At 36.9% G+C, this 27,555-nt stretch overlaps 1 protein-coding gene across 1 annotated transcript in view; it reads left to right on the top strand.

The window, feature by feature from the left end:
* LOC123530128 (ATP-binding cassette sub-family D member 1-like) overlaps positions 1 to 27,490 on the top strand; it is a 40,954-nt gene extending 13,464 nt beyond the window's left edge. Inside the window, exons 3-10 of the mRNA XM_045310842.2 lie at positions 2,581 to 2,705; positions 4,327 to 4,486; positions 5,952 to 6,046; positions 6,639 to 6,784; positions 10,813 to 10,958; positions 13,648 to 13,732; positions 16,464 to 16,589; positions 23,468 to 27,490. Of these exons, the coding sequence (XP_045166777.2) occupies positions 2,581 to 2,705; positions 4,327 to 4,486; positions 5,952 to 6,046; positions 6,639 to 6,784; positions 10,813 to 10,958; positions 13,648 to 13,732; positions 16,464 to 16,589; positions 23,468 to 23,741 (1,157 nt within the window). The 3' untranslated portion in view covers positions 23,742 to 27,490. The remainder of the gene's footprint in view (positions 1 to 2,580; positions 2,706 to 4,326; positions 4,487 to 5,951; positions 6,047 to 6,638; positions 6,785 to 10,812; positions 10,959 to 13,647; positions 13,733 to 16,463; positions 16,590 to 23,467) is intronic.
* Positions 27,491 to 27,555: the final 65 nt, after the last annotated feature.

The raw sequence follows: 27,555 nt of genomic DNA on the forward strand, positions 1-27,555 counted from the left end.
GGGTCGTACATAGGCCACTTCCCCAAAAAATATTTTCCAATTATATCAGACTATTTCAAATTATACAGTTTCCATCTATCAAGGCTATTCTTCCCTATTTTGCTTATATAATATTTAGCTGTTTTAGTTGCAGGTAACCAGAACAGGCCAGTCCCCATTGTTGTAAAAACACACACACACACACAAAGATCCTGATGGTTTTTCCCCTCTTAGCCAAAAGTTCTGTTGGAAAAAATATATGCTTGACATTTTAGAGACTGTGCTTTGTGCTTTACTTTTTGGCATCTGAGCAAATAATTGTTTATTAGAAAATATTTTTAATGATATTTTAAAACAGATATAACAGTTACACATTGTGTATTCAAGGGTTAAAATATCACTCATATATCTAAAAATGATTTTGTCATTTCCCTCTTTGAGGACATAAGTATTTCAAAACGTTTTCTAGTGTCCTAAGTGACTACGAGGTACTGTCAGTCAAGTTATGGACAGCCGTTTAGATGAGACTTACACTATACAGTAAATTGCATGACATCTTGTAAAAGAATGGGTTAAAACTTGCAGAATCAGAGTATCTTTTGTATATTGCACTTCTTCAAGAAACCCAAGATGACTGACGTTCTTTTTGAGGAATTGCACATACGTTGAACACAAGCAAACTTAGATACACATACAGGCAAACATTCCTTTTTAGAAATAAGATATAATTGAGCTCATTATTTAGTATTTTAAGTGTTTAAGTTTGCAAAGTTTTGACTAAACCAAGACTGGGAAATACTGAACCCATTTAATTCTGGGAAGCCTCCAGATTTCAAGCTTGGGTTCACAAAAAGCCGTCCCCTTCACTTGCTTAGCCTGTTTTTTTTAGCTCACATGTCACAAAGTGACAGTGTGAGCTTTTGTGATCACGCAGCGTTCGTCGTCTGTCGTCCGTGCGTAAACTTTTGCTTGTGACCACTCTAGAGGTCACATTTTTCATGGGATCTTTATGAAAATTGGTCAGAATGTTCATCTTGATGATATCTAGGTCAAGTTCGAAACTGGGTCAACTGCGGTCAAAAACTAGGTCAGTAGGTCTAAAAATAGAAAAACCTTGTGACCTCTCTAGAGGCCATATTTTTCACAAGATCTTCATGAAAATTGGTCAGAATGTTCACTTTGATAATATCTAGGTCAAGTTCGAAACTGGGTCAGGTGCCGTCAAAAACTAGGTCAGTAGGTCAAATAATAGAAAAACCTTGTGACCTCTCTAGAGGCCATATTTTTCATGGGATCTGTATGAAAGTTGGTCTGAATGTTCATCTTGATGATATCTAGGTCAAGTTCGAAACTGGGTCAGCTGTGGTTAAAAACTAGGTCATTAGGTCTAAAAATAGAAAAACCTTGTGACCTCTCTAGAGGCCATACTTTTGAATGGATCTTCATGAAAATTAGTCAGAATGTTCACCTTGATGATGTCTAGGTCAAGTTCCAAACTGGGTCACGTGCCATCAGAAACTAGGTCAGTAGGTCAAATAATAAAAAAACCTTGTGACCTCTCTAGAGGCCATATTTTTCATGGGATCTGTATGAAGGTTAGTCTGAATGTTCATCTTGATGATATCTAGGTCAAATTCGAAACTGGGTCAGCTGTGATTAAAAACTAGGTCAGTAGGTCTAAAAATAGAAAAACCTTGTGACCTCTCTAGATGCCATATTTTTCACAAGATCTTCATGAAAATTGGTCTGAATGTTCACCTTGATGATATCTAGGTCAAGTTCGAAACTGGGTCACGTGCCATCAGAAACTAGGTCAGTAGGTCAAATAATAGAAAAACCTTGTGACCTCTCTAGAGGCCATATTTTTCATGGGATCTGTATGAAAGTTGGTCTGAATGTTCATCTTGATGATATCTAGGTCAAGTTCCAAACTTGGTTAGCTGCGGTCAAAAACTAGGTCATTAGGTCTAAAAATAGAAAAACCTTGTGACCTCTCTGGAGGCTATACGTTTGAATGGATCTTCATGAAAATTGGTCAGAATGTTCATCTTGATGATATCTAGGTCAAATTTGAAACTGGGTCACGTGCCGTCAATAACTAGGTCAGTAGGTCAAATAATGAAAAAACCTTGTGACCACTCTAGAGGCCATATTTTTCATGGGATCTGTATGAAAGTTGGTCAGAATGTTCATCTTGATGATATCTAGGTCAGGTTCAAAACTGGGTCACATGAGGTCAAAAACTGGGTCACTATGTCAAATAATAGAAAAAAATGACGTCATACTCAGTTCAAAACCGGGTCATGTTGGGACAGGTGAGCGATTCAGGACCATCATGGTCCTCTTGTTATACAAAAGATGGTGATGAATTCATGAAATGAAGCTACAGAAGCATTCTCCCCATAATTTTAGTGTTAAAAAGTTCTAACAAAAATATTGGCTACTGTAAGTAAGGTAGCTGTCATAGTGGACCTCTGATATAGCTACATCTCTCTCAATACAAATTTGCCAATACAAATGTAGTCAAATCTCATGTACTTAACATGCAGGTTATCTGTTGACAGGCATTTCATGAAATTTATGTATGTTTTAATTTTGTAGGAAGCAAAGTGGATGACGATCCAGATGGAGGCGTCAGTGAGAGAACTCGTGCCTTCACTACAGCTAGGAACTTGTTGATCAATTCTGCTGATGCAACTGAAAGGCTTATATCATCATATAAAGAGGTAACATTATAATTTGTTTTTTATCGTCAGGATTTTTAAAGAATAGAAATTTAACCACTTTCTATTTTCAGAATTTCTCTTACAGATGAGATGTTATATACCATATATGATAACTAAATATAATGAAGCTAAATGGTTACGTTACGATTTAGGATAGGTACAAGCTTATTGGCAAGCAGATTGAATGTTCTGTCAATTCTTAACAGATAGAAATATAAGCTATTAATGTTCTTACTTGTCTCATGTGTGGAGGTTATAAGTGACTGTTGTGAAAGCCTGTAAGACTTAGGATAAAAGGCAAATATACCACTGACATTGCATAAAACTTTAAAAACAAATAGAGAATAATAGGCTACTGTCTATTGATATCAATGTTATCAGGTTGAGGTTGATAATGGGTGAGGTTCACCAAACCCCTTCTGCCCATATCTGCCGAGCCTGATAACATTGATATCAAAAGGCAGTTGTCTGTTATTCTATTTATCATGAAACTCATACAACCTACCTAGAACAGCATATGCCCTGATCTCATATGTCCTAAAATTGACCTCCGAAGCAATAAATAAATAAATTCATATATGTATTCTGCAGATTAGAAAAATTATCTGCTCCTGAAAAATCTGAACAAAACAATACAGCAGCCATATTGAATTTAACTTAAGACAATATTTATTGACTTTCAGATAGACTAGATAGACAAGCCACTAGAACGATAATAAAGAATTTGTCACAAAATTAAGCTTTTGTATTTTTAATCTCCCGCCATGAGTGGTGGGGGGTTATAGGAATGGTCTTTGTCTGTCCATCCGTCCATCCTTCCGTCTGTCCGTAACACTTTCGTGTCCGCTCCATATCTCCTAAACCCCTTGAAGGATTTTCATGAAACTTGGGGCAAATGATCACCTCATCAAGACGATGTGCAGAACTTATGAGTCAGCCATGTTGGGTCAAGGTCAAGGTCACAACTCGGGGTCAAAGATTTGAGTCTTCCATTTTGTGTCCGCTCTGTATCTCCTAATCCCCTTGAAGGATTCATATGATACCTGGATCAAGTGATCACCTTATCAAGATGATGTGCAGAACTCATGATCACCTCATCAAGAACTCATGAGTCAGCCATGTCAACTCAAGGTCAAGGTCACAACTCAAGGTAAAAGGTTTGAGCTCTGTATCTTCTAAACCCCTTAAAGGATTTTCATGACACTTTGGTCAAATAATCGCCTCATCAAGACGATATGCATATTTCATGTGTCAGCAATGTCAGTTCAAGGTCAGGGTCACAGCTCAGGGTCAAGGTTACCCCTTCACCATCCATAACAGTGGCTGGGGATATAGCTGTCTTTCAGACTGCCTTGTTTCTTTTATTCTGTGTAATAGTGACAAATTTTTGTTTAGGTCCACCTTTTCTCAAAAAACTATAAAAGCTACAGCTTTGAATCTTTGCACACTTGTTTATCATCATTAGGGGACAATGTAGGCCAAGACCCATAACTCTGATATGCATTTTGTTAGAATTATGGCCCTTTTTGTACTTAGAAAATCTGAACTATAGCTCTTTCCTTACATATTGTCTAGCACTTGCAGACTAGCGATGGCAGCCATGCTTATATTGTGTTTACAGATAACAGAACTGGCAGGTTACACATCCAGGGTCTATGACATGTTTACAGTGTTTGAAGATGTGAAGCAAGGCAAGTACAAACGTACACTGGTTGTGAAAGATGGTCAGAAGAAAACTGGAGTACTGTTGGAGAAAATAGAAGGGCCTGTTAAAGCTCATGGTAAGTTGCCAGTTTTGGCCTTCTTTTTAATCAAAACATTGTCACTTGTATCTTTACTAGATTTTGTATTTTATGGAGAAAGTTTAATTGGGACCTGCAGGGTTTATGGAGTGGACGACCCCTATTGTTTTTGTGGTCACTCCATCAAAGGTCAAGGTCACAGGGAAACCATTTCCAGTTAATAATTTTAGAACCACTTCATACAGGATGTTGAAACTTCATAGGATGATTTGTCATGCAGAGTAGATGACCCCTATTGATTTTGGGATCACTCTATTAAAGGTCAGTGTCACAGGGGCTTGAACATGGAAAACCATTTCCGGTCAGTAACTTGAGAACCTCTAGGCCCATAATGTTGAAACTTAATGGGATGATTGGACATGCAAAGTATATGACCCCTATTGATTTTGGGGTCACTTGATCAAAGATCAAGACCACAGGGGCCTGAACATGGAAAACTGTTTCCAATTCATAACTTGAGAACCACTAGGCCCAGAATGTTGAAACTTAGTGAGATGATTGGACTTGCCAAGTAGATGATCCCTATCGCCTATTGATTTTGGGGTCACGGACAGCGGACAGAACATGGAAATCCATTTCCGGTCAATAACTTGAGAGATTTTACCTAGAACCTTCAAACTTCATAGGATGATAGGACTTACAGAGAAGATGACCCCTATTATTTTTGTTGTTACTAGATCAAAGGTCAAGGTCACAGGGGCCTGAACATGGAAAAACATTTCTGATCAATAAGTTAAGAACCACTTGACCCAGAATGTTGAAACTTCATAGGATGATTAAACATGTAGAGTAAATTTGCTTTTTGGGTCACCTAATCAGAAGTCAAGGTCACAGGGACCAGAACATGGAAAACGGTTTCCGATCAACAACTTGAGAACCATTTGACCCAGAACCTTCAAACTTCATAGGATGATAGGACATAAAGAGTAGATGACCCTTATTGTTTTTTGGGTCACTTTAGCCAAGGTCAAAGTCACAGGGGCCTGAACATAGAAAAATCTTTCCAATCAATACCTTGAGACCCACTTGACCCAGAATGTTGAAACTTAATAGGATGATTGGACATGCGGAGTAGATGACACCTACTGATTTTGGAGTCACTTGATCAAAGATCAGGGCCACAGGGGCCTGAACATGGAAAACCGTTTCCAGTTCATAACTTGAGAACCACTAGGCCCAGAATGTTGAAACTTAGTGGGATGATTGGACATGCCAAGTAGATGATCCCTATTGCAGCCAACCGTCAGTGTCTCTTTGACTTTCCTGCCTTTCCCCTATCGACTTCTTGCCTTTGCACTTTTCTACATCTTCTAGTTTTTCATTTAAGTTCATTTATTTTGAGTTTTTAGCTCTACTATTTGAAGAATAAGAAGGACTGTTGATGAGAAAATGTTGTTCAATAAATATTTGATACACCAAAAATATTGTGTATTTTATTAAACAGGAGAAGTTGTTGAAACAGAAAGAAATATTTTGGTAGAGAACATGCCAATTATAACTCCCAATGGTGATATCATTGTTAAAAGTCTTTCTCTTCAGGTAAATTATTTACTGTTGTATATTAGCAGTATTTAAGATGCACAGCATTATGATTTAAAACAATATTCCACTAATCAAGTGTTTAGATACATTTTAAAAGTAACATTGCATGTAAGCAGGTTCCTTCTTTCAAATTGTACATACTTCCATAACTCAAACTTACAGTTTACAAAAGCCCGCCAGCTTAGCTCAGTAGGGACAGCACAGATCTACAGATCTTTGGGTCATGAGTTCGATCCCTGGGCGGGGTGTATGTTCTCCGTGACGATTTGATGAAAAACATCATTCGTCCTCCACTTCTGATTCATGTGTGGAAGTTGGCCGTTACTTGTGGAGAACAGGTTTATACTGGTACAGAATCCAGGAACACTGGTTAGGTTAACTGTCCGTCGTTACATAACTGAAATATTGTAAAAAAAAACAGCGTTAAATGCAAAACAAACAAAACAGTTTACAAAATAATGCCCCTTTTTCAAATTTTGGTAAAGGCTTTACAAAAGCTTTTATACATATTAAGTTATTATTATGTGGAATGGTTTCCAGTAGTCAAGCGTTAGTGCAATAAAAGACTTATTGTTGCAATTATACCTAGATGGAGCCTGGCATGCATTTACTGATCACAGGACCAAATGGTTGTGGAAAATCCTCATTGTTTAGAATACTCAGTGGACTGTGGCCAGTGTATGATGGAAAACTCCACCGACCTCCAACATCATCCATGTTCTACATTCCGCAGAGGTGAGATTTTGAGTTCACTTGATCACAAAGTGAGGTATTGTGACCTGTCATTGTGCGTCGTCATCATGCGTCATAATTTGTCTAGTGAACACTCTAGAGGCCACAGTTGTGACCCAATCTTTATGAAACTTGGTCAGAATGTTTGCCTTGATGATCTGTATATCAAGATTGAAACTGGGTCATGTGGGGTCAAAAACTATGTCAGTAGGCCAGGTCAAAGGAAAAGCTTGTGAACTCTAGAGACCACAGTTGTGACTCAGTCTTCATGAAACTTGGTCAGAATGTTTGTCTTGATGATCTCTCGGTCAAGTTTGAATCTGGGTCATGTGGGGTCAAAAACTAGATCACCTGGTCAAATCAAAGGAAGAACTTGTAAGTACTCTCAAGGCCATAGTTGTGACTCAATCTTTATGAAACTTGGTCAGAATGTTTGTCTTGATGTTATCTAGGTCATCTTTGAAACAGGGTCTTGTGTGGTCAGAAACTAGGTCACTAGGCCAGATCAAAGGAAAATCTTGTTACCACTTTAGAGCCAACAGTTTAAGTTTGAAACTCATGAGAATTGGTCAGAATGTTTATCTTAATGACCTCTAGGTCAAGTTTGAATCTTGGTCATGTGGGTTCAAAAAGTAGGTCATCTGGTCAAGTCTATGGAAAAGCTTGATAACATTTTAGAGGCCACGTTTATGACCATATCTTCATGAAACTTGGTCAAAATGTTTATCTTGATGATCTTTAGCCCAGTATCGAATCTGAGTCTTCTGGGATCAAAAACTAGGCCACCTGTTAAAATAAAAGAAAAACCTTGTATATTCCATAGGGGCTGCATTTTTTATTTGAAGTGCATGAAACTTTGTTAGAATTTTTGTCTGCATGAAATATTGGATGAATATTTATCTGAGTCATGTGGGTCAAAAACTAGGTCTCCAGGTCAAATAAAAAAATAAGCTTGTTTACACTCTAGAAGCCACATTTTTTATTCTATCTTCATAAAACTTGGTCAGAATGTTTTTTATCTTAAAAGTCTCGGATGATTCCTACCTGGGTCATGTGGGGTCAGAAACTAAGTCACTAGGTCAAATCAAAAGAAAGGCTTGTTTACACTCAAGAGGCCACTTTCTTGCTCCAGTCTTCCCAAAACTTTGTCAGAATGTTTGTTTTAATGGAATCTTGGACAAGCACAAGCTGGGTCCATGTTGATAGAAAAAACTAGTTCACTAGTCAAATAAAAGAAAATGCTTGTTTACACACTCAGAGGCACTGTTTGGTTCAGTCTAAGAAATTGTCAAATATTTGTCTCCATGAAATCACTTGGTTAAACATATTTACGCTGTTATGGTGTGTTTCTCAGGTGAGCGACCTAGGGCCTTTGTTTCCATGTTTAGTTAGGGAAGGCTGTTACAGCCATACTGTCTTTGACTGATGCAAGTTTGGCTGAATGGTGTTTATTTGATTATAAACACAATCTAAGTACTGATATTGATTGTAATTTTCCAGTCACTAAGCATGCACAATGTATTGATATTTCTTCATTAAAAGAATTTATTCTTGGGCAGTATAAAGTAAATGTATGAAAAGAAAATATTGCAGTGCCGTTTCAGTTGTTAGCTCACCTTGTATACCAAGCAGATATGGGACATGTACGTCCCGTATTTTCGAAATATACAAATTATTTAAATCCCTTATTTCCGGCATATACGGGAAATATACAGAGTTGTATACGTAGAATATATGGGAAATTTAATCCCTGTATTTTTGAAATATACAAACTATACATATCCCGTATATCCAGAATATACGGGGTTGTATATGAAACATATACGGGACATATACGTCCCGTATTTTCGAAATATACAAATTATTTAAATCCCGTATTTCCGGCATATACGGGAAATATACGGAGTTGTATACAAAGAATATATGGGAAATTTAATCCCTGTATTTTCGAAATATACAAACTGTACATACCCCGTATATCCAGAATATACGGGAAATATACGGGGTTTCAAATAATCCCCCAGGATGAAATATGGCCCCACCCATGAGGGTGTCACATGGTTTATATAGACTTGTTTAGGGAAAAAAAAATAAAAATCTTCTTGTCTGAAACCACAAGACCTAGGCTTTTGATATTTGGTATTTAGCATTGCCTTGTGGTCCTCTATCAAGAGTGTTCAAATTAATCACCTGGGGTGAAAAGAGGCCCTGCCACGGGTTCCCTAGTTTTACATAGACATATATAGGAAAAAACTTTAAAATCTTCTTGCCTGAAACTGCAAGGCCTATGCTTTTGATATTTGGTATGTTGCATTGCCTAGTGGTCTGCTACCAAAATTGTTCAAATTATGCCCCTGGGGTCGAAGAGGCCCAGCCCTGGGGGTCCCAAGTTTTACATAGACTTATATAGGAAAAAACTTTAAAAATCTTCTTGTTTGAAAGTTCAAGGCCTCTGCTTTTGATATTTTGTATGTATCATTGCCTAGTTGATCTCTAACAAGATTGTTCGAATTATGCCCCTGGGGTGAAAAGAGGCCTGCCCCAGGGGTCACTTGGTATATGAGTTATATAGGAAAAAATACTTAAAAAATAATCAGATCATATTTCCTAGACTGTTGAATTATATTTACCTGATGACTCCAAGTGATAAGGGGTCTCCCAACTGTGACCTTGACGTGCTGACCTACTTTCTTGTTTTTTAAGATAAAGCCTTGAAATTTGGATGACATGTACAGTTTTGCACACCAATCTTAAAACTGACTTTCAGTGACTATGAATGTGACCTACTGACCTACCGTCTTGTTTTTGAAGCTTTAGCAAAGAAATTTGTTCAAGCAAGCAACTTAACTCAGGTGAGCGATATAGGGCCACCATGGCCCTCTTGTTTGTAGTAAATGCTGTCTGTGACACCCCTGCAATGAATCGTTTGTAGTAAATACTGTCTGTGACACCCCTGCAATGAATATTTTGTAGTAAATACTGTCTGTGACACCCCTGCAATGAATCGTTTGTAGTAAATACTGTCTGTGACACCCCTGCAATGAATCGTTTGTAGTAAATACTGTCTGTGACACCCCTGCAATGAATCGTTTGTAGTAAATACTGTCTGTGACACCCCTGCAATGAATCGTTTGTAGTAAATACTGTCTGTGACACCCCTGCAATGAATCGTTTGTAGTAAATACTGTCTGTGACACCCCTGCAATGAATCGTTTGTAGTAAATACTGTCTGTGACACACCTGCAATGAATCGTTTGTAGTAAATACTGTCTGTGACACACCTGCAGTTACAGGTTATTCGGGTTTCCTTCATATGCAATTTTCACCAATATATGTAAGGCTTTTTATTTATATCCTTAAATTCTGGAAGAGCCTGTTGTAGTTTTGCTAAACAGTTTAAAATTAAAACATTAATATATTGTCTTTTTGTGGAGATAAGTTTGTTTCTTATTGTTAGCTTGAAAACCAAGGACTTCACACTGAAATCTTAGACTTTCATTTACTTTGTAACAGTTTGAAATTCATTTTCTTGCATTGTTCAAAGCTGAGATCAGCTGCAAACTTGTACCCAAAGCAAAAGCTAAAGAGGCAAAATTGAAAATCATGTGCAATTTTTTTTTGTGGTATCTTAAGGTGTGATAAGCAGAGTCAGTGCAGCTCCATGACCTGTCAACTCTGGTATGGAACCAGTACGCATCTCTGTTGATTAAGATTTAATGAGAGCAAAATTAATGTTCCTTTTGTGTCAGTGTAATTATGTTTCCGACTTGCTTTAGTTTTATAGGTAGATATTTGGGAAATAGTTATTGTAGGATTATTATTATTTTTATTTTATGGTTGATTAATACACAAAATGGTACTGCTATGAATATATAAAATTGCTATTTAAGATGCGCAATCAGTGAATTTATACCCCAATGAATTAGCTCCATTTTGCCTAAACCGCTAAATATTATGCTGGTAAAATGAAATAAATTCAGCTTGGATATTGTTCTTTTAATTATCTTGACTTGTACTGTATTCATTTACAGACCCTACATGTCAATAGGGACATTAAGGGATCAAGTGATATATCCAGATACACAAGAAGATATGAGGCTGAAAGGGTTCGCTGAAGAGGATCTTCAGGGCATTCTAGATATTGTCAACCTTCATTATGTGGTGGAAAGAGAAGGAGGTAAGTAGAATTAGATACAGTGCTATGACTGACATCTCTAATAAAACTTGAAAAAGAAAATATTTTTGGTTTGAAATCTTCTTTGAACATTGTAATAATTATCAGTAGGTCAAAAATACATTGAAACACCATTTGCTTGAGCATCACTTGGAAGATTTTCATACATTGAAACACCATTTGCTTGAGCATCACTTGGAAGATTTTCATACATTGAAACACCATTTGCTTGAGCATCACTTGGAAGATTTTCATACATTGAAACACCTTTTGCTTGAGCATCACTTGGAAGATTTTCATACATTGAAACACCTTTCACTTGGAAGATTTTCATACATTGAAACACCTTTTGCTTGAGCATCACTTGGAAGATTTTCATACATTGAAACACCTTTTGCTTGAGCATCACTTGGAAGATTTTCATACATTGCAACACCTTTTGCTTGAGCATCACTTGGAAGATTTTCATACATTGAAACACCATTTGCTTGAGCATCACTTGAAAGATTTTCATACATTGAAACACCATTTGCTTGAGCATCACTTGGAAGATTTTCATAAAACTATCATCAAATGTTAACCTGATCAAGAGGACATACAGAGCACACAACTGGGGTCACTGGGTCCACAGTCAAGGTCACACAGAGGGGTTTTAACCTCATCAAGAGGACATACAGAGCACACAACTGGGGTCACTGGGTCCACAGTCAAGGTCACACAGAGGGGTAAGGACTGGATAAGTGTATTACCAATTAGAAACTGGTATTCAGATATGAGACTGAAAAACTGAGGCAAACCTGGAATAAAATCTCCCAATAAATTGATACAATTTCCTTGAACTTTCAATTTGGTACATAGAGTATTACATAATTTTATAATTTATTTAATTAGTAACAATTGATTATATTATCTTTTCTTTTTCTTTTTTAAATTTTTATTTCTGAGAAAATTACTTTGGTTATACTAAAAAAGTAATAAAAATTGCACATTTTTATCATGTTTTCACAAATTTTCTAGACAGCCTTTTTTCTGTTTATGTATATTATATCATATATATAACAGAATGAAACCATAGAAATGATGGGTATATGCCCTTTTCTTGTATCTTCGTGCCCCCTACGTATTCCCCCTTTAAATCCCAAAATTAGGCAAAATACATTCAAAACTGTATATATGATATTGAAGATAAGCCTTTTATCTTTATCATGCAAACTTTTTTGTTTGGATATCCTAAACAGTCTTTGTGAAATCTCAAGATGTTTCCACCATGTGTGTAACCTAAGTCATGGCTGCCATTTTCCTATATCATCTTGCCACTTGTGTTATTTGGGTCGCTTATGTCATTAAGCATGGAAATTTTCCCCTTCGATGAAATTAGGTTAGGAGAATTGGCAATGACCTTGGAATGAAACTGTCAGAAGTTTTGGAAATGAAAATTTGGATATTTTAAAAATAATTGCATTGTACTTGGTTTCTTTGAAAGCAGCTACACATTTTCTATGATAGATATTTAATTAAAGTGGAATAAAGGCAAATTACATGTTTTTTATGCATTTTGCCTTCTTTGTTTAAGAAATACCATGTGCTTATTATGTTAACACAATTTAGTGACGTCGGAACTTTCGCATGAACTAGAGCGCATGTAAATGCCAGAGGCACAAAGATATAGGAAGGCACGAAGATACAGGAATTGGGGATACATGTTTTTTTCTGAGATATTTAGACAAATCACTCAAATTTAGGCCCATTTTTACAAATAACTCATTCTTAGATCAAATATTTTGATAGATTTTTTTTTGCTTATCTCTATGGCTTTTTGTGTCTGTCTATATTGTTCAGTTATGATATATGATTTCTTCACAGATAACCACAGCTGAAATTTTTTACCTGTTTTTTAGCTAAACTAAAAGTATCAGCGAAATGTATCAGTAGGCACTATGGAACCATGTTAAATCTGAGTTAACACTCTGTAGAGGCCATATTTTCTTTCTCATCAGTTTTAAACTTTGTCAGAATGTTAGTCTCTATGAAATCTCGGTCGGATTCAAAATTTGGATTATATAGGTCAAATTTAAAAAAAAAAAAGACCTTAACACTCAAAATGCCAGATTTTCTACCTGATTTTCATGAGGCCTGGTCCGAGTGTTTGTCCATTTAAAATCTAGGAGTATTTGTAACTTTGTCACATGAGAAAAAATAAGTTCATTAGGTAAAATGATAGAAAAACTTTAGTAACACTTAAGAGGCCCCAGATTTATCATCCCAAATCTTTGTCAGAATGTTTGTTTGCATGAAATCTAGGTCAAGTTCAAAAGTAGGGTTCCTGAGGTAAAAACGTATATCACTAGGTTAATTTATTGAAAAAACTTTGTTAATGATGTACCTGAATTACTTCAAACATAAGTCAAAATGTTTGTCTATGAAGTATAGGCCTTAAATTAGATTTGAGGTTATCTTGGGTATGAACTAGATCAGGTGAGCGATACAAGGCCTTCAGGGCCCTCTTGTTAACAGTTTTAGTATTGTAGAAGTATTAAGAATGGTGATATATGTCAGTTTTATATTCAACACCTCTCTTAATTCCCACCCACCCCAAGCAAAGGATCCAGTCCGAAAAGTGAAAAATTTGTTGGCCCTAAAATAGTGTATAAAAGCCTAATTTTTTAGTGAACTAACTGTTGTTTATTGACAGGATGGGATGCTGAGAGTGACTGGAAAGATGTATTGTCTGGTGGTGAGAAACAGAGAATGGGTATGGCCAGGATATTCTATCATAGGTAACTTTTACTTCTGATCTGATCCTGTTTTAGACAATAAGTCCTGTTAATATACTGTAAAATCATTAAATTTCGTGGTTTTGGTCAAAACTGCAATTTCATGGGTAGATGAATTCTTGAATTTCAACTTTTGAACATAAAATGAATGAGAATTTTACTTGTTCATTGGGATTACATTTCGTGGATTGACTCAACCACAAAATCCATGAAAATTAGTCCTCCACAAATATTAATGATTTCACAGTACATGTCTATTATTATTACCCCTGTCCTGTCAGTATACATGTTTATCCTTCTCTAACCCCTGTCTTGTTGTTACACATGTAAATAATTCTGTGACCCCTATCCTGTTGCTATACATGTATATTATTCTGTAACCCATGTCCTGATGATATATATGCATATTATTCTCTTACCCGTCCTGCAGATATACATGTGTATCATTTTGTTACTCCTATTTGAATGGAACAGCCTTAGTAGCCTAGTGGTAGAGCACCTGCTTGGAGTGTGGGAGGTCATGGGTTCACTCCCTGGCCATGTCATACCAAAGGCAAAAATTGTACCAGTACCTACCTCACTTGAGATGCTCAGCATTAAGGTTTTAGACTGTGTAGCAATTTTTAGCTCGACTATTCGAAGAATAGGAGAGCTATCCTACTTGCCCCGGCGTCGGCGTGAGCGTTAGCGTCACACAAATGTTAAAAGTTTGTGTACCACCCCAAATATTTTCAAAGTCCATTGAGATATTGCTTTCATATTTTGCATACTTGTTTACCATCATGACCCCAGTCTGTAAAAAGGAAGAGGCAATTCTATCAAGCATTTTGACTGAATTATGGCCCCTTTTCGACTTAGAATATGCTTATTGTAATGTTAAAATTTGCGTACCACCCCAAATATTTTCAAAGTCCATTGAGATATTGCTTTCGTATTTTGCATACTTGTTTACCATCATGACCCCAGTCTGTAAAAAGGAGGAGGCAACTCTATCAAGCATTTTGACTGAATTATGGCCCCTTTTCGACTTAGAATATGCTTATTGTAATGTTAAAGTTTTACTCATAGCTTATATTATACTATCAAGCACTGAGAATAGTCGAGCACGCTGTCAGCTGAAGCTTTTGTTAAACAACTTTTACCATGCCGTTTTTTTTTATAAATTTTGTATAATTTATGATATACCCTCAAGCTGAAGTAGAGACAAATTTCAAAGCAATAGCCATTGTCCAAAATGTTTGCAGAGAATTCATTATGCCATTTATTTTGATGAAAGAAACGTCAAACTATTGGCAAACACTTATAAAACACAAAATAAAACTGTCGGTATCATTTTTTTCTAGAGTGCTGCAAGTAAAAGGATTTAATGTGACAGAATTCTAACTCCAGCATTGAAAAATTAAGGTCGAGTCCTGTGGGACTATTTAAAATTTTGTTACTTCATTCAAAAATAAGCTTGGGGCAGAAGTGAAACCTACCTACATTTTTTCCACAATAAGTAATCTAAAGATTATTGGCAAAATAGAAAACTTTTACTGCATATAACTCGGTATTTTTAAAGATGTCTAACTCTTCCCCCTTCTGTTTCAGAGGTAAATTCACTTTGAACAGCAAAAAATCACCTGTAAGATAAAAAAGATTTGTACAATAAATCAATAAGTCTTGAAAAAAGTGAAAACTTACTAGAAAAAAAAGAATAAAAGGGGAAAAAATTGGTCCCATTTTTGCTTGAATCCATGCCCCCCTTGAAAAATTTAAGAGGAATTGAATATACTTCAAAATGAGGTACACTATTATGTATCTAATACCTTGAGACAGTGTCAGTATAATGTAACCGGGTGAGGTATCATGTCATGTGCTTACAGTGTGATGCTCCAGTGAGGCAGCAATATAGAGTTGGGCATTCCATTCACTGCTACAATTGGACTGCATGGCTTATTATGACTGATATGTTGAAAAAGATGCTTAACCCTAACACTTACACCCGCACTTCCCCTGTCCCATGTGCTATTAATTTACTTCTGTTTCATTTTCTTGGCCCTTTACTGTCAGTAAACCTGTCAGTAAACATGTATTTCAGTAAACATGTATTTCATTCTTGCCCCCTGTCCTGTCAGTATACATGTGTTTCATTCTTGCCCCTGTCCTGTTAGTATACATGTATTTCATTCTTACCCCTGTCTTGTCAGTATACATATGTTTCATTATTGCCCCTGTCCTGTTAGTATACATGTATTTCATTCTTGCCCCTGTCTTGTCAGTATACATGTGTTTCATTCTTGCCCCTGTCTTGTCAGTATACATGTGTTTCATTCTTGCCCCTGTCTTGTCAGTATACATGTATTTCATTCTTGCCCCTGTCTTGTCAGTATACATGTGTTTCATTCTTGCCCCTGTCCTGTCAGTATACATTTATTTCATTCTTGCCCCTGTCCTGTCAGTATACATGTATTTCATTCTTGCCCCTGTCTTGTCAGTATACATGTATTTCATTCTTGCCCCTGTCCTGTCAGTATACATGTATTTCATTCTTGCCCCTGTCTTGTCAGTATACATGTATTTCATTCTTGCCCCTGTCTTGTCAGTATACATATGTTTCATTCTTGCCCCTGTCCTATCAGTATACATGTATTTCATTCTTGCCCCTGTCTTGTCAGTATACATGTATTTCCTCGTAGTGAATATGTAAACAGAAATTATGCTGAGTGAACGTAATGGAATATGTATTTTACAGGCCACAGTTTGCACTGTTGGACGAGTGCACTAGTGCTGTATCTATAGATGTAGAAAGTAAGATATACCAGACAATCAAAGATAGGGGAATTACCTTACTGACAATAACACATCGGCCATCTCTGTGGTAAGTAACCTGCATTCCTTAAGCTTTTTTATATAAAAAAAATTATATGCAAAATAATTGCTAAATTTCAAGTCTGTCTTGCAATTGTTTTGAAGGATGAACAAAATCAAAAGTCTGTGTACAAATTTTTATTTCTGCAGAATGTTTTTGTATGTTTTAACTACTCTTGATTGTTTTTAGCTCACCTGTCACAAAGTGACAAGATGAGCTTTTGTGATTGCGTGGCGTCCGTTGTCCGTCTGCCCGTGCGTCCCTCCATAAACTTTTGCTTGTGACCACTCTAGAGGTCACATTTTTCATGGGATCTTTATGAAAGTTGGTCAGAATGTTCATCTTGATGATATCTAGGTCAGGTTCGAAACTGGGTCACATTTGGTCGAAACTAGGTCAGTAGGACTAAAAATAGAAAAACCTTGTGACCTCGCTAGAGGCCATACTTTTCATGGATCTTCATGAAGATTGGTCAAAATGTTTTCCTTGATGATATCTAGGTCAAGTTCGAAACTGGGTCACGTGCCATCAAAAACTAGGTCAGTAGGTCAAATAATAGAAAAACCTTGTGATCTCTCTAGAGGCCATATTTTTCATGGGATCCGTATGAAAGTTTATTTGAATGTTCATCCTTAATGATATCTAGGTCAAGTTCGAAACTGGGTCAACTGCGATCAAAAACTAGGTCAGTAGGTTGAAAAATAGAAAAACCTTGTGACCTCTCTAGTGGCCGTACTTTCCAATGGATCTTCATGAAAATTGGTCAGAATGTTCACCTTGATGATATCTAGATCAAGTTCGAAAGTGGGTCACGTGCCTTCAAAAGCTAGGTCAGTAGGTCAAATAATAGAAAAACCTTGTGACCTCTAGAAGCCGTATTTTTCATGGGATCTGTATGAAAGCTGGCCTGCATGTTCATCTTGATGATATCTAGGTCAAGTTCGAAACTGGGTCAACTGCAGTCAAAAACTAGGTCAGTAGGTCCAAAAATAGAAAAAACTTGTGACCTCTCTAGAGGCCATACTTTCAATGGATCTTCATGAAAATTGGTCAGAATGTTCACCTTGATGATATCTAGATCAAGTTCGAAAGTGGGTCACGTGCCTTCAAAAGCTAGGTCAGTAGGTCAAATAATAGAAAAACCTTGTGACCTCTCTAGAGGCCATATTTTTCATGGGATCTGTATGAAAGTTGGTCTGAATGTTCATCTTGATGATATCTAGGTCAAGTTTGAAACTGGGTCAACTGCAGTCAACAACTAGGTCAGTAGGTCTAAAAATAGAAAAAAATTGTGACCTCTCTAGAGGCCATACTTTTCAATGGATCTTCATGAAAATTGGTCAGAATGTTCACCTTGATGATATCTATGTCAAGTTCGAAACTGGGTCACGTGCCTTCAAAAACTAGGTCAGTAGGTCAAATAATAAAAAAACCTTGTGACCTCTCTAGAGGCCATATTTTTCATGGGATCTGTATGAAATTTTGTCTGAATATTCATCTTGATGATACCTAGGTCAAGTTCGAAACTGGGTCAACTGCAGTCAAAAACTAGGTCAGTAGGTCTAAAAATAGAAAAACCTTTTGACCACTCTAGAGGCCATATTTTTCAAAGGATCTTCATGAAAATTTGTCTGAATGTTCACTTTGATGATATCTAGATAAATTTTGAAACTGGGTCACGTGTGGTCAAAACTAGATCAGTAGGTATAAAAATAGAAAAACCTTGTGACCTCTCTAGAGGCCATACTCTTCATGAGATCTTCATGAAAATTGCTGAGAATGTTCACCTTGATAATATCTAGGTCAAGTTTGAAACTGGGTCACATGCCATCAAAAACTAGGTCATTAGGTCAAATAATAAAAAAACCTTGTGACCTCTCTAGAGGCCATATTTTTCATGGGATCTGTATGAAATTTGGTCTGAATATTCATCTTGATGATATCTAGGTCAAGTTCGAAACTGGGTCAACTGCGGTCAAAAACTAGGTCAGTAGGTCTAAAAATAGAAGAACCTTTTGACCACTCTAGAGGCCATATTTTTCAAAGGATCTTCATGAAAATTTGTCTGAATGTTCACCTTGATGATATCTAGATAAATTTTGAAACTGGGTCACGTGTGGTCAAAACTAGATCAGTAGGTATAAAAGTAGAAAAACCTTGTGACCTCTCTAGAGGCCATACTCTTCATGAGATCTTCATGAAAATTGGTGAGAATGTTCACCTTGATAATATCTAGGTCAAGTTCAAAACTGGGTCATATGCCTTCAAAAACTAGGTCATTAGGTCAAATAATAGAAAAACCTTGTGACCTCTCTAGAAGCCATATTTTTCAATGGATCTTCATGAAAATTGGGTCATGTGGAGATAGGTGAGCGATTCAGGACCATGATGGTCCTCTTGTTTGTTTTTGTGCCCCCCCATGAGTGGTGGGGGCATATAGATTTGGTCTTGTCCGTGCATCCGTCCGTCTGTCCGAGCTCACATTTGCATACTTAGGTGGCTATAGGAATATATTGAACGCAGCTACTTGTTAGTTCTGACTCTTAACGTGAATGAATAACATTAAATTGCAGTATTAGTACAGGGTGTTTTATAATATCTGTCCCCATTACAAAACATGGTATATTAAGCATTTTTAAGCTACAAAAACAATTTATACATCAATGAAAAGTGGATAGATGAATTTTTTTTATAAGCATAAAAGTACGGGAAAACATTGACGTCATGATGTCATCAATGACATCATTTCCTGTGGGCAGTTTTTATACGCCCGTTTAAAAAACGGGACGTATTATGGGAACGCCCCTGGCGGGCGGGCGGGCAGCGTCCACAGACTTTGTCCGGAGCATATCTTCTTCATGCATGGAGAGATTTTGATGAAACTTTGCACAGTTGTTCACCATCATGAGACGGAGTGTCTTGAGCAAGAACTAGGTTCCTAGGTCTAAGGTCAAGGTCACACTTTGAGGTCAAAGGTCAAATTCAAGAATGACTTTGTCCGGAGCATATCTTCTTCATGCATGGAGGGATTTTGATGAAACTTGGCACAGTTGTTCACCATCATGAGACGGAGTGTCATGCGCAAGAACCAGGTCCCTAGGTCTAAGGTCAAGGTCACACTTAGAGATCAAAGGTCAAATTCAAGAATGACTTTGTCCGGAGCATATCTTCTTCGTGCATGGAGGGATTTTGATTTAACTTGGCACAATTGTTCACCATCATGAGACGGAGTGTCATGCACAAGAACCAGGTCCCTAGGTCTAAGGTCAAGGTCACACTTAGAGGTCAAAGGATACAAGAATGAAAACTTTGTCCGGAGCATTTCTTCTTCATGTATGGGGGGATTTTGATATAACTTGGCACAAATGTTCACCACCACGAGATGGAGTGTCTTGTGCAAGAACCAGGTCCCTAGGTTTAAGGTCAAGGTCACACTTAGAGGTCAAAGGATACAAGAATGAAAACTTTGTCCGGAGCATTTCTTCTTCATGCATGGGGGGATTTTGATATAACTTGGCACAAATGTTCACCACCACGAGATGGAGTGTCTTGTGCAAGAACCAGGTCCCTAGGTCTAAGGTCAAGGTCACACTTAAGAGGCCAAAGGTCAGATACAAGAATGACTTTGTCCGAAGCATTTCTTCTTCATTCATGGAGGGATTTTGATGTAACTTAGCACAATTGTACACCATCATGAGACAAAGTGTCATGCACAGGTCCCTTCTTTAGAATTACTTCCCTTTATTGTTACTTTAAATAGCTTGTATTGTAACTTTTTCATTACTAGTCGTAGGGAAAAATCGAGACCACTTTTCTGTAATACAACATGCATGTTACATCCAATTCTGAGGTGTATTTTGACCTATCATGGTAAGGATTTTTGTGTGGACTTACAATTTTTTGGAGGGGGGATTTTTTTTTTTTTTTTTTTTTAAAGATTAACTTCCCTTAGTTGTTACTATAAATAACTTATATTGTAACTGTTTTATAATTGACCGTAGGGAAAAACCAAGGCCACTTTTCTGTGGTACAACTTAGATGTTACTTTCAAATTTTAGGTGTATTTTAAGGTCTCTCTACCTGGTAAGGAGTTTTTTTGTGGACTTAGAAAAACAAAAGACTTACAATGATTACTAAACAACCACAAAATTAAAATTCATTTGCAATACAGCAGCTAGAGTAAAGAAATTTGCTGTGACGGGCGTATATTGTGACATTCTGGCACTCTTGTTTGAAGATAATGGAGGAAATGTTGAGACAGTGAATAAGGACCGTTACTTAAAAGTCCTGAGAAGTAAATTTGTGCCAGCATTACAATAGAAGGGTATCAGTCTAGACACTATGTGGTTTCAGCAAGATTGGGCGACTCCTCATACAGCCGGTGATGTGATTGAGTGGTTACAAAAAACCTTTGGGCAGAACTTTTTTTCATTCAAGACCAATTATGAATTGCCACCCCACTCTCCCGACCTGAGCCCTTAGATTTCTTCTAATGGGGTTATCTAAAAGACAGGGTCTATAAACCAAGAACAACTAGTGAACTTAAGGTCACAGTCAAGAGAGAAATCTGTGCAATAAGTAGGGACACATGCACCGCTGTAATAAAAAAAAATTCAACATAGACATGACGTCATAATTGCCAAGAATGGGCGTCATTTAGAGCATGTTCTGTAAAATTGACAGTAGCTAAGATGTGGAATGTATTCAATGTCTTAAAGGTATTATACACGTATTATACATCAAACACAACTTTAAACACTATACAATAAAAATATGAAATTCAAATTGTTTCATACATATTTGTGTAGGAAATATCAATGTATGAAATGTATGAAATGGTGACAGATATTATGAAACACCCTGTATGACTGTTTGTTTTAATGTGTATACAGACCTGACTTTGTTTTTGTGCCCCCCATGAGTGGTGGGGGCATATAGATTTAGTCTTGTCTGTCTGTGTATCCGTCTGAAGTTTGTGACAAACCTAGCTCAAAATGTATTTGATATAAATTGATGAAACCTTGCACGAGTCTTTATCATGATATGGACTTGTGCACCTCTTATTTTTCGTCTGGCTACACACCCGATCTTCAGAGTTATTGCCCCTGAAATAGTCAGAAATACATATTTTCACCTTGTGACGCACCTAGCTCAAAAAGTATTTGATCTACATTGATGAAACCTTTCATGACTCTAAATCATGATATGAACTTGCGCACCTCCTATTTTTCACTGGCTCCGCCCCCCCTATTTCTAGAGTTATGGCCCCTGAAATAGTAAAAAATGCACACTTTCACCTTGTGATGTGCCTAGCTCAAAAAGGATTTGATATAAATCATTGATAACTTGCATGAGTCTTTATCATGATATAAACTTGGTCACCTCTTATTTTTTCACTGGCACCACCCCTATTTTTGAAGTTATGGCCCCTGAAATAGAAAGAAATGCATATTTTCACCTAATGACATGCCTAACTCAAAAAGTATTTGATGTAAATTCATGAAACCTTGCACAGGTCTTTATCATGATGTTACCTTGCACACATTCTTCTTGAGAATCTTAGCATTTATTATAGAGTTATGGCCCTTGAAATAGCCAAAATAGTGGATTTTTGTGCTGCCGAACCCCCCCCCCCCCCATCCCCCCATGAGTGGTGGGGGCATATAGGTTTGCTCTTGTCCGTCTGTCCTTCCTTCCGAGAATGTTGTGTCGCGCCTAGCTCCAGAAGTATTGACGTACAGTCACAAGACTTTTCAGGAAATTGGTCAGCATGTGTAGTTGTGCACCTGGGGTTTTGCGTCCAGATTTATTCAGTCTTGTAGGAGTTATGGCCCCTGACTTTGTAAAAATTGGTCATTTTAATGTTGTGTCGCTCGTAGCTCCAGAAGTATTTGACGTACAGTCATAAAACTTTACAGGAATGTTGGTCAGCATATGTAGTTGTGCACCTGGGGTTTCGTGTCCGGATTCATTCAGTCATGTAGGAGTTATGGCCCCTGACTTAGTTAAAAATTGGTCATTTTAATGTTCTGTCGCGCGTAGCTCCAAAAGTATTTGACCTAGAGTCACCAAAGTTTACAGGAATGTTGATCAGCATGTGCAGTTGTGCACCTGGGATTTCGCATCCGGATTCATTCAGTATTGTAGGAGTTTTGGCCCCTGACCTATGAAAAAATTGTCATTTTAATGTTTTGTCAGGCGTAGCTCCGAAAATATTTTACCTACAGTCATAATTTCACTACACAAGACCAGACTTCTTGTCCAGACTTACTCAAAAAAAAAAAGTTTGTGAAACATGTATGTTAAAATGTACTTGACCTAGAATCATAAAACATGAGAGGATTGTTTTATAGCCTATGAAGTGCAGGAGTGGGGGCACCTGTGTTCTATGGACACACATCTAGTTTTGTTTGTGATGCTCATAGCACAAAAAGTATATGGCCTAGAATAATGAATCCTTTATATAAAATGTTTGTTGAGGCTATACCCCCTTAAGACTGCAAACATTCAAATTATTGCCCCTTATTTGTAACAGATGTACCAGTGGGGGCACACCCTGTGTCCTACAGACACATTCTAGTTTTCGTTAAGGACATTTCTGGAACTTGTAACTGTGCAACCTTTAGCACAGCTTTCAATCTCTCACTTACTGATTCTTCTTTTGGGTTTAACATGAAGCTGTATAGTTGTAGATGGTATTTCACAGTTCCAGTTAATTGCACGGAAATGTTTCAGGTGGTAAAAACTTAAAAATTAGGTAAAGTACCCAAATGATCACTGAAATTAATTGAGTAAATGTTGAAGTAAATATGTATAAAAAGTTTTAAAAATCTGTCCGTAGAAATATTCTAGGGAATGTTCATAACTGGACTAATTTTTCTCTGCAGGAAATTCCATTCCCACCTGCTACAGTTTGATGGTGAGGGGGGTTGGAGGCTGGAAAAATTTGATAACACAACTCGACTCTCTCTCAATGAGGAGAAACAGAAGCTTGAGACACAATTAGCAGGCATTCCCAAGATGCAACAGAGACTGTCGGAGCTGTGCACAATGCTTGGAGAAGATTCGGTGCTTCTTAATAAACACGGAAAGTTCAACGACCTTGAGACACTGCAGCAGGAACTTGACCAGGAACAACTAGAGGAGGAGGCTGAAAGTTGATGATTGGTCCAAAACTTAGATATTGCTAATTATAGAATTTAGTGCTGCTATTTATAAACGCCAAAGTATTTATACTCCTATAAACGAAGTTTATGATCGGGTATGCTGGAGTCGCACTGGTGTATCCCTATGTCCATGCACATGTGATAACTATTGAGAATTTTTTAACCAAGTTTGGTTTTAGTATAAAGAGGTATATTCGCAAGGTTAAGGTCAAGGATGATTTTGGTTACAATCCACAAATAATTGGCAGATTTATGGCATTGCCCCTTTTCAGCTCACCTTAACATAAAGGGTTCCGGGTGAGCTATTGTGATCAGTCACTGTCAGACATTCTTCCACAATTTTCTTCAAATGACATCTCTGAAACTGTTTCGCGAAAGTTGATAAAACTTGGCCTGGATATTCCTTGGGTGGTCTTCTTCCAAAATTTGTTGAAGCCATTCCGCTTGGTTGCACATAGTGGCTGCTATAGCTAAAAATAGAAAAATCTTCAGACGACATCTGCTTTTAAACTGCTAGTCTGCTTTTGAAATAATTCCACACAATCTTTAACTCTCTACCAGAAATATTCAAAGTGTTCAGATTTGCCAAAAAAAAAAACGGTCGCTAGGGGCATGGCCACTTTTCCCTATATAGTGGAAACTTTAAAAATCTCCTGGTCAGAAACTGTTGGCCCTAGTTTAAAATAATATCATTTAAATGGTTCTTCTGTGACCCTGTACCAAGATTGTTCAAATGACTCCTATTTGTCAATAAACTTGGTCTCCCCAGGGTGTGAACATTTATCCCTATGTTTATAGTGGAAACTTGAACAATTTTCTTCCATGAAACTGCTGAAATAATTAGACACAAATGGTCCTTATGTGATCTTCTACCAAGATTGTTCAAATTATTCAGACTTGTCCAAAAAAACATGGTGGCAAGGGGGCATAGTCATTTTTCCATGTGTATATAATGTAAGCTTCAAAAATCTTCTTGTGAGAAATCCCTGGCCCAGTTTAACACAAAATTTGTTAATGTTTGTTTCATGACCCTTAACAAAGATTGTACAAATAATTCTGTTTTGTGGAATAATACGGCTGCTAGGAGGTGTGGTCAGGTTTTCCTGTACATATTACCTGCCATTAATTATGTAGATTATTGTTGGAAAACACATCCACTACTTCCGAGTATTTTCACAGACATTTTCCTTTCATAACCATCTACAAGAACTGTTCAAGCAAGAAGGGTAACTCAGGTGAGCGATCTAGGGCCAGTTTACTTTCAGCAACATGTCAGTTTCCTTTTGGATAACTTTTAGGATGAATGAAACTTGTTTTCAGTTTTGGTTACAATCCACTATATTTTAGCACAGTTTAGCCCCTTTTCAACTTTGACAGTTCAACAACTCTTGAAAGGATGAATGGATTGAATTAAGTCTATGAATTTAAAATGCAGGCCAGGTTCATGTCGTTCACATGCCACCATTTTGGTGGGAAGTTAGGGCCCTTTTTAGCATAAAACTTGGTTGTCTATTCAAATACTCTTGAATGAATGAATTTATTAAACTGTAACTCTTTTAGGACTTAAATTTTTTCAAAATTTCGATATATGGATGGATTGATTTATTTCCATTTTGGTACACAGGTATATCCTTATGCTACTTTTCTACTTAAAATATGTAAAAAAGGTCTTTATTTCATACAGGAAGACGACGATACGGGGGTATTATTTAGTCTTCTGATAGGCCAATAGATGTAGTTTGATTTTAGTTTAACACAGCTCATTCAAATAATATTGTTATTAAGTTAAGTATTTGTTAGTCTATCATGTGAACCATGTGTTTAGAACTACTTATACCTCGCTTTTAAGTTTTTGTAGCACATGGTTAGGGTTAGACTAGACTAGAATATACTTTTAAGTGACACAAGGTATAACCATTCTCTCTGGAGATGGACTGCCTGTCATTTTTAATGAAAGGTGGTGTGATTCAACAAGCGTAGCAGAATGTGATTAGCTGAGAGAATTGGTCAGGGGAATAGCAACAGTAATCTTTTATTAACCTCTAATTTTTATGTAGGAATAGTATGGAAATGTTGCCACCTTCAATAAAAACTCTCAGTAAGTCTGCAGAGCTGCTGTGATTGAAGTAAAATTGACATATTTCTTGCAGTGCAAAGACCTGCAGGAGTATTAAGTTTCTTTTGAAATATTAAAGCTGAAAGTTTTATCTGCACCATTTTTAGCTGCGCTTGTTAACATCTACATAGTTATCACAAAATCCAAGGTAGTTTGTTTCATTCTCCAAGTACTGTTATTTGGGGAATCCAGGTATTACAGTTTTGGACAATCCGAGCATAAAGATTTAGGGCAGTGCAAACCTTATTATTTTGGGCATATCAAGCTTTATAATTTGGAGCAATTAAATCATTATGATTTTGGGCATATCAAGCTTTATGATTTGAAGCAATTAAATCATTATAATTTGGAGCAATTAAATCATTATGATTTTGGGCAATCTAACCACATTGATTTTGGGGTAATTCAAGTATTATGAATTGGGGAATCCATTTGTATGTTGTTAAGCATTTACTATTATTGTTGTTGATTTTGTACTTTATAATATTGTTCCAGTTAGTTTGACTATAGCCATTTAAAAAAAAAACATTTCTCCAAAATTGGTTGAGTATAAAATTGTATTTTTAGTCATTATATAATTATGCCCCCCTACGAGGAAGAGAGGGTATATTGTTCAGTGTTGTTCTGTCAGTTGATCATTCATTGTTAAATATTTTGGTTTCTGACCAATAACTAGAGCATGATTGGTCTCACAATGATCAAACTTTGTAGGATGATTGCCAGCGGTCAGTAGTCTGCTGTAGTTTTGAAGTTCAGTAGGTCAAAGGTCACAGTGACCTTGAAACTGAAAATGGTTTCAGCTTGGTAGCTAAAGAACACTGGCCTGCATTGGTCAAACTTCATATTGCCTATGGTCAGTAGATGATCACTGTTTATGGGTTTTTTGGTGAAAGGAAATGGCCACAGAATACAAAATTACATACCCTGTGACAGGTCATCCAGGGAGGTTTTGGTCAAAGGTTAAGGCCACAGAATACAAAATTACATACCCCTTGACGGATCATCCAGGGAGGTTTTGGTCAAAGGTTAATGCCACAGAATACAAAATTACATACCCTGTGACAGGTCATCCAGGGAGGTTTTGGTCAAATGTTAATGCCACAGAATACAAAATTACATACCCTCTGATGGGTCATCCAGGGAGGTTTTGGTCAGATGTTAAGGCCACAGAATACAAAATTACATACCCTGTGACAGGTCATCCAGGGAGGTTTTGGTCAAATGTTAATGCCACAGAATAAAAAATTACATACCCTCTGACGGTCATCAAGAGGAGCTTATATATGTTACTAACAGATCTTGTTCTGGTAAACATGCATTATCAGTAATATGTGTTACACAAATGGCTTGAATGATGCAATTGTTGATTAAAAATGTTGGTGTTATTTTAAATCTGGTATCTGGATAAGTTTCAGTAAGAGTCAAATATCATGAGAATATTGTCTTGTTTCTTAAAGTCTTGCCAGTATGTCATTGTTAATTTGCAGTTGTTTCCCTTTTCTCTTTTATAAATGTTGTTAGAATTAGTTAGGACAGTTGCTAATATATTCTGAGCTTTAATTACATAATTGTATGAAATAATTGATATTTATTTATGTTTGAGCAATAAAGAACAAATTGACAGATCAGTATGTTTTGTTTTAACTGTTGTAGCACTTTTTAGCTCACCTGAGCACAAAGTGCTGAAGGTGAG

The sequence above is a fragment of the Mercenaria mercenaria genome, chromosome 13, assembly GCF_021730395.1.
Source record: "Mercenaria mercenaria strain notata chromosome 13, MADL_Memer_1, whole genome shotgun sequence".
Taxonomy (NCBI): Eukaryota; Metazoa; Mollusca; class Bivalvia; order Venerida; family Veneridae; genus Mercenaria; species Mercenaria mercenaria.